Genomic DNA, 8,604 nt, shown 5'->3' with positions numbered 1-8,604 from the left:
ATGTCAGGCTGTATATTGTCACCCTGCTTATTTAACTTAAATGCAGAGTACATCATGAGAAACGCTGGACTGGAAGAAACACAAGTTGGAATCAAGATTGCCGGGAGAAATATCAATAACCTCAGATATGCAGATGACACAACCCTTATGTCAGAAAGTGAAGAGGAACTAAAAAGCCTCTTGATGAAAGTGAAAGTGGAGAGTGAAAAAGTTGACTTAAAGCTCAACATTCAGAACATGGGATCTGGTCCCATTACTTCATGGGAAATAGATGGGGAAACAGTGGAAACAGTGTCAGACTTTATTTTTTGGGGCTCCAAAATCACTACAGATGGTGACTGCAGCCATGAAATTAAAAGACGCTTACTCCATGGAAGGAAAGATATGACCAACCTAGATAGCGTACTCAAAAGCAGAGACATTACTTTGCCAACAAAGGTCCGTCTAGTCAAGGCTATGGTTTTTCCTGTGGTCATGTATGGATGTGAGAGTTGGACTGTGAAGAAGGCTGAGCGCTGAAGAATTGATGCTTTTGAACTGTGGTGTTGGAGAAGACTTGAGAGTCCCTTGGACTGCAAGGAGATCCAACCAGTCCATTCTGAAGGAGATCAGCCCTGGGATTTCTTTGGAAGGAATGATGCTAAAGCTGAAACTCCAGTACTTCGGCCACCTCATGCGAAGAGTTGACTCATTGGAAAAGACTCTGATGCTGGGAGGGATTGGGGGCAGGAGGGGAAGGGGACAACAGAGGATGAGATGGCTGGATGGCATTACTGACTTGATGGACGTGAGTCTGAGTGAACTCTGGGAGTTGGTGATGGACAGGGAGGCCTGCTGCTGCGGCTAAGTCGCTTCAGTCATGTCCGACTCTGTGCGACCCCAGAGACGGCAGCCCACCAGGCCCCGCTGTCCCTGGGATTCTCTAGGCAAGAACACTGGAGTGGGTTGCCATTTCCTTCTCCAATGCATGAAAGTGAAAAGTGAAAGTGAAGTCGCTCAGTCGTGTCCAACCCTCAGCGACCCCATGGACTGCAGCCTACCAGGCTCCTCCATCCATGGGATTTTCCAGGCAGGAGTACTGGAGTGGGTTGCCATTGCCTTCTCTGAGGGAGGCCTGGCGTGCTGCAATTCATGGGGTCTCAAAGAGTCGGACACGACTGAGCGACTGGACTGAACTGAATAGGTACAGACATCATTATTATTCTACGTGCTTTACCTGAATTGGGCCTCTCTGGTGGCTCAGATGGTAAAGAATCTACCTGCAATGTGGGAGACCCAGGTTCGATCCTCGGTTGGGAAGATTCCATGGAGGAGGGCCTGGCAACCCACTCCAGTATTCTTACCTGGAGAATTTCGTGGATGGAGGCTACAGTCCATAGGCTTGCAAAGAGTCCTACATGACTGAGCAACTAACACAACACTTCTCAACAATGCTATGAAAGCCATTGTTCCTTTGCACCTATTTCAGAGATCCGAGAATAGAGGCACAGAGAGGACAAGGTCACAGAGTTTGCTCAGTGGCTGGAGCCGGGACTTGACTCAGACTCCAGGGCCAGGCTCCTACACTGTGGGTTCTGCCATATTCTCAGGTTCCCCATGAGGAGCCCGGGGCTCACCATTTACTTGCCCAATGTCATTCGGCTCACAAGTGACAGGACCCCAACCAGGCTTTCAGACTTCCGGTCTAGGGGAATACTGAATATATTCAAGTCAAGCATCCTCAAATCGTTGAGAAAAGTAAGGTAACAAAGGAGGCGATTACACTTAGATAAAACTAGACAAAAGTTTCGAAGTGGAGACTCCCTGCTGACTGCCTGATCATCTCCCTCCCTGTCCTGAAATACAAAGAAATCAATACCATGCCTAATCCCACCACTTCTCACCCAAGGCTTGTGCAGAAGAGAAACCGCAGGCATTTGCGCCTTCTTCAGATTCCTGCTTATAGGATGTAGTGCGGGGTCTACTGGTCAGCTCTCAAAGAGACATGAAAGCGTATCACTGGTACCCAGTGTGGCGAACCTGCCTCAGAGTCTGAGGCAGGGACAGACTCACTGATCAAGAGCAGACCTTGAAGGTGCAGACAGGGTGTTTGGAAATTAAGAACCCAAGACTCTCCACAGGAGAGTGCATCTGTTCCCATGGGGAACACACTGGCCACTTGGGGCTTAACATTTTTCTCCGGCTCCCTGGGTGTGTGGAGGAAAAGTGTTAGGGAAATGGTGTTAGGGACTGGGGGTGGGAGGGTGGATTTAAATGGACACACAAAAGGCTTGCCTCCAGCGCAGTGGAATCTAAACAATCTGGAATAGATTGGACTCGAGCGTTGGCTTGTGCAAACGGAGCCAGGGCTGGTGCTCTGGGAGTTGCTGTCCTTCCAGTTACCCTGGGTCGGGAGGCAGCAAAAACTTGTCTCAGGAAACCACCTCCTTCAGTGAGTTCAAGTTTTTCACTTATTCACTGCAGATCCTGAATTATAGGTGGGTTCTTCTTCATAATGGTCAAAGAGTCTTTCTCCCTGCTTGGTTGGAAAAATCTAGAATTCTGAGATTGGGAAGTACACCTTATTGCTTATTGTAGAAACACAGATAGGGGAGGTGACAACCCCCACCAGTACAGAGTACCTGGGTAGGTACAGGCTTAGACCTCTACGCTCAGCTGCGCTGCTCCGTGCCAGCTCCACAGTGAATTCTCATACCTTGTCCATGTTGGATTTGTTTATCCAGCCTGCCCGTGAACACCACCACACTCAACTTCTTGTTTTCCTCTTTTCTCTAGAGATGCACATGCAGACCCGGGCCCTGCAGACACTGGCACCTCTGACTCATTTGGCCCAGAGCACCTCACTTCTGACCCCCAGCACAGAAAAGTAGCATGGTCAGGAGGGGTTAAACCTCGGCTGAAGCACAGGTAAGAGGCACGGAGGACCTTGTTGAGTGGTCTGGAAGAGGGACTTGGCTGCGGGAAGAGGGAATGAGGGCCGAGGCTGGTCACGAATACAGATGAGAGAGAGAGAGGTGAGGAGGTCAGGCAGAAGCTCGGAATTCAGAAGGATAACTATCCTGATGACAGTTTCCAAACTAGGTTCTGAAGAAGCATCAGGTTCCTGGCAGGTAATCTGAGGGGTCCCTCAAATCATTTGATGCAAATATCTAAAAAATACATTCACAGCTGTTTTTAAAACTAATTAAAAACTCTCAAAGAGATGGGCCAATGTCCTACACTTTGGAAATGACTCGTGTGTTACATTGTACAAGGTGGATTCGTCTTTGAGCTGATACTCATTGAAAATTTCTCTAATTGAGAAATGTCCTGAGATTACAAAGTTGGCCTAATGAAAATTTGTAAGTACTTATCTGTGCTTCCTGTGTCCTAGGGCTTTGCGTACCTCATCAGATTCTCACCCCAGTGCTGTGAGGTTTGCACAAGTGTAAAGGCATCTAGTTAGGAGGTGGTGTGTTCAAATTCAGACAGTTTGAGCTCACACCGACTCCACTCAGCAGTTAGCATAACAGCCTACTTCATAGGACAGTTGTGGGGATTCAAGGAGATGAGATATTCAAAGCACTTAGCACAGAGTCTGCTCATTGTCGGGTGAAGTAAATATTAGGTGCTGGTATATTGATGATGTTCTCATTCTTATCCTTTTCATCACTGTCACGTAAGTCTGTGTGCCAGCATGAAAGGCAGTATAATATAGTAAGATGGGGTCCATGGAATCAGTCTACCGGAATTCACATCTTAATTCTGCCATTTAATATATAATGCAGGGGCAAAGAGGATGGGGTGGGATGGATTGGGAGATTGGGCTTCCCAGGTGGTGCCTAGGGGTAAAGAACCTGCCTGTCAGCGAAGGAGACATAAGAGACATGTGTTTAATCCCTGGGTCGGGAAGATCCCCTGGAGGAGGGCATGGCAACCCACTCCAGTATTCTTGCCTGGAGAATCCCCATTGACAGAGGAGCGTGGTAGGCTACAGTCCATACGGTCACAAAGAATCAGACACAACTGAAGTGACTTTGCACGTGTGCACGCACGTATAAAATAGATAACTATTGAGAACCTCCATGAGGAACTATACTCAGTCCTCTCTGGTGACCTAAATGGGAAGGAAATCCAAAAAGGGGGGATATACGTATGTGTATGTGATTCACTTTGCTGTACAGCAGAAACTAACACAGCATTGTAAAGCAACCATAAGCAATAAAAAAATATGTCTATATATATAACTGCAGGCAAGTTATTTAAGTTCTGTTTCCAATATGTAAAATGTGTTTAATTACTAATCTTCTCCATTCAGTTGCTGAGAGGATTGAAAGTGCTGATGCACATAAAACCCAGCCCATCATAAGCACTCAGTATATCAGTTATCATTGCTGTCAGTTATCCTGATTTCAGTTTAGGGGCAGTTCTTTCATGTAGATGTGTGAGCTTGGATTATAAATAAACATAAATTTAGGTTTATTCAGTGACCCATTTTATGAATATGCAACTATACATAAAATATATTTTATATAATCAAACAATATTTGTATCTGATGTTTATATGAGGATTCTTTGTAAGGTTTCGTTTGAAAAAAAGATTCAAAAGCAGTTTGAACATACCAAATGAGGACAGGCCGAGATGTGCAGAGGCCTCCGTCTATGAGAGAAGCCGCTGGTGTAAGGTTAGCCCAGGGACAGCCCAAAGAAACAGAAGCCCTAGGGTTATCTCTATTCCCTTCAGCCTCCTAGGATCTTCAGAATGTAGAGGATCAGAGCCTTTTATTTCACGAGACTCAATGAGATGTGTAGGTTAATGTAGCATCAGTGTTGAAGGATTTCAGGCCAGAAAGTCGTAGTTAGGAAGTTACTGGCCTGAGCAGACAATGATCAAGACTGGAACTTAGCAAGAGGTGATGAGACAGATTTGAGATGAATTTAAGAGACATATCAAGAACAGGTGAGGGTGGGAGAAGAGATTAAAGAGTGTGACTCCTCTAAGTTTCTGCCATCAGACACTTGCGGGTAATTGTGGGGCCTTTCAACAGGTAGATGAAGGCAGGTAGAACTGAGACTAAATGGGGGCTGAGAACGTGAACAGTGGGATCACACAGACCTGGGTTTGAGTTTGAAACAATTGAAGTGTTTCATAAAACAACCCTTAACAGCTGGATAAAACAGACAAACCTAAATGTATATCTAGGTGGTGTCCTAACCATGCAGAGACTGTGCTTATAACCATGAAGAGATTATCTTTGAAATAAGCTGGGGTTGCCGTCATCTTCATGGTCAAAACTGGCTCATGATGGTGGGTCTGTATGAAGGGAGACTGGAAGGGAGCAGATAGACTTTTTCCTTTTGAAAAGGTCATGCCTGCTCATGTCCTGTTGGCCGGAATTTTTACTCTACTTGTCCTCTAAGGATTTCACATGTGTATGTATCTTATCTCCGCAGGTATATCGTAAGCCCCTACAATAGTCCACCCATATTCTTTCCTATGCTCTTAGATCTCTGCAACCCACGTTTTACTGATGTAGGACTGAACCTGGAAATTGGTCTGGTTCTCATCCAGTTTATTCAGATCTCAAATCCTGCCTGTTTTGCTTTTTACTTTTTATTTTGAAATAATTTTAGACTCACAGAAAAGCTGTGAAAATAGTACAGAGGTTTTCTATCCACCCATCACCCGGCTTTCTGTAATGTTAATATCTTGTAAAACCACAATGTAAATATTAAAACGAAGGACTTAGTGTTGGTGTAGTACTTGGAACTACAGACTATAACCCTTGATGGACTTTAGTCAGATATCACCTCCCCTACCCGTCCTCCCAGTGTCCTTTTTCCATGCAGGATCCCACATTGTCTTTAATTGTCATGTTCCTTTAGTCTTCTCTAATCCACAATACTTCCTCGGTCTTTCCTCATCTTTTATGACCTTGACACTTTGTGAAGAGTATGGACCCATTGTTTTGTCGAATGTTTTCTATTTCGGTTTGTCTGGTGGTGTCTCATGGTTGGATAGAGGTTAAGCATTTTCGGCAAGAATACCACAGAAATGATGTGTCCTTTTTAGTGGGTCATTTCCAGTGTTACGTGGTGTCAATATGTGTTATTACTCGTGATGTTAACCTTTGTTTCCTGGTTAAAGGTGAGGTTTCTTCACTGTAAAGTCATTGTTGGTCTCCTTGCAGTTGACACATATCTTCAGTAGCAGGGAGGTAGTTTTGAGGCTCTGCAAAGATTGTTTCTCCTCAAACTATCTCCCACTGATTTTTAGCATCTGTCAATGGATATTGCCTGTGACAATTATTACTGTAATGTTCTAAAGATGAGTCTGTTTCCTTCATTCCTTCTACCTTTATTAATTAGATGTCTTCTGTAAGGAAGAGCTCTCTTTTCCTCCATTTATTTATTTATTCGACTATCTGTATAAGTAAGAACTCCTTCATATTATTTTACTCTGTGGGTTATTTATTTTATTGTTCAACTTGTTCCAGCTTTGGCCATTAAGAGTTCTTTCAAGTTGGCTGTGGTCTGTTGTTCAGTCGCTCCGTCGTGTTTGACTCTTTGTGACCCCAGGGACTGCAGCACGCTGGGCTTCCCTGTCCTTCACTCTCTCCCAGAGTTTGCTCAAATTCATGTCCATTGAGTCAATGATGCTACCTAACCATCTCACCCTCTGCCACCCACTTCTCTTTCTGCCCTCAATCTTTGTCAGCATCAGGGTCTTTTCCAGTGAGTTGGCTCTTCACATCAAGTGGCTAGAGTATTGGAGCTTCAGCTTCAGCATTAGTCCTTCCAATGAATATTCAGGGTTGCTTCCTTTTAGGATTGATTGGTTTGATCTCTTTGCTAAGTCCTGTTTTGAAACAGGGGAAGGGGTGAAACACTGATGTCTTTAGAGAGAGCAGAAATGATGTGCTGATCATCTTAGGAGTCTACAGGTTTTGAGGTGGAAGGTTAGTAGTGGACAGTGAGCAAGTCTAATTCTTGACAGGCTGTGGAAGCCTACACCAATTTGGAAATTGAAGAGGGCTGGGATTATGTCATGAGCCAATTCCAGGTCGAGGGGGTCATGGATATATAGATAGCTCCTTTTTCATGGAGAAATAGAAATGATTTTCTTGCTTGTTTATAAGAGAAATAACAGAAACTCCCTCCTTCCAGGTATATATAGGGACCCGCTAAATCATCCAGTTAGAGAGAAAGTGAAGCTCTTAGTGGTCCAGGGGTTAATATTCTCACAGATCCAGTCCTATTCTTTTCCTGGTTGGATCCCGAATTCTCTTGTCCAACCTGTCAATAGGAATCCTATAATCTAACTTATCTTGGCAGAACTTCTACCTAAGTTCTGTCAAGCCTCAGGCTAGAGTAGTCCAGTGAGTTAGTTCAAGAGACAAAATGTTCCAGCTTAAAACCCAAGATTTTCCAAGCCAGTGCTTTCTCCATAAACGTCTTGTCCCCTCCTCACCTTCCACCACCAGTCACCATCATCATTGTAATGACCGTCTCATCTAATTAGTAAGTGCTTATTACCATACATGAAAGTGAAAGTTCCCTGGTGGCTCAGAGGATAAAGCACCTGCCTGCCATGCGGGAGACATGGGTTCGATTCCTGGGTTGGGAAGATCCCCTGTAGAAGGGAATGGCAACCCACTCCAGTATTCTTGCCTGGAGAATCCCGTGGACAGAGGAGCCTGGCGGGCTACAGTCCACGGGGTCACAAAGAGTCGGGCACGACTGAGCGAGTTCACTTCACTTGCCATACATGGTGATATGTGCTCTGTTGAGATGAATGGGCCGTAGAAACTCAGGCTTTGACTCTTTATTCCTTCTCATTTGGGCAGCAAGTTTAGCTCAGCAGGTACTTTACACTTCCACTGGCAGTGAGTTCTGTCCCCATCAGTGTGTCTCAGGAAACCTCAGTGGATGTTTGGTATAGGACCTCCTTCACTAGTCTCCCAAACTGTGGGAAGCTTAACGCCATTAACACGCATTTTTGCAGACAGTGGCATTTTTGGATGTGGAGGAGGGCTCGGGTTCAGAGAAGATCAATTAAAAAGGAAACTTCCTGAGTACAGTGTGATGCATTTTATCAGCAGATGGTTTTCCTTCCTCCTCTCCTCCTCCTGCCCACAGAATAGAATTCTGGCATTCCTGAGCTGCGTGCTGCTGTCTAAGATGCTGGTTCTTCTCAGAAGTTACTAAGGGTCAGTTTCTCTTCTTCCCTCTTAGAGAGCAGGAATTGAGTTTTAATTGGCAATTTACAGAGGTGGCTGGAAATGAGTCCCTCCCACTTGCATGAAGCTTAGTGAGTTCTGGGTGGTTCAAGCTGTCTGATGGGAGATGCTGGCATCACTGAGGAGCCGTGGCAGCCCCAGAAGAAGCAGAAAGAGCAGTAGTAGAGTGCAATGGCTTTTTATCCCACTCCTGAGTATGACATGCAGATGGCCAGAGGATTGTTATCTAGAATGTTTCTCTTTGCCACACGGTAAGCCCACGGTTATGTTAGAGTGAGATTTAGAATCTTGCATTGCAGGATTCTCAGCTGACAAGCCTTTCACAGGTGTCTATTGATGTTGTGCTATATTGTATTAAGTTTAAGCCCATTTCTCTAAATTGTCA

The 8,604-nt window shown here is 45.0% G+C and overlaps 1 protein-coding gene across 1 annotated transcript in view; it reads left to right on the top strand.

Annotated features, from left to right (window-relative positions):
* SHROOM3 (shroom family member 3) overlaps positions 1 to 8,604 on the top strand; it is a 331,740-nt gene that overhangs the window by 270,690 nt on the left and 52,446 nt on the right. The window contains exon 4 of the mRNA XM_010838194.1: positions 2,776 to 2,907. Coding sequence (XP_010836496.1) covers positions 2,776 to 2,907 — 132 coding nt within the window. The remainder of the gene's footprint in view (positions 1 to 2,775; positions 2,908 to 8,604) is intronic.

Source organism: Bison bison, unplaced genomic scaffold (assembly GCF_000754665.1).
Source record: "Bison bison bison isolate TAMUID 2011002044 unplaced genomic scaffold, Bison_UMD1.0 scf7180017864092, whole genome shotgun sequence".
NCBI lineage: Eukaryota > Metazoa > Chordata > Mammalia > Artiodactyla > Bovidae > Bison > Bison bison.
Note: the sequence above shows the minus strand (reverse complement) of the source record. Positions and strands in the feature narration are given on the sequence as shown.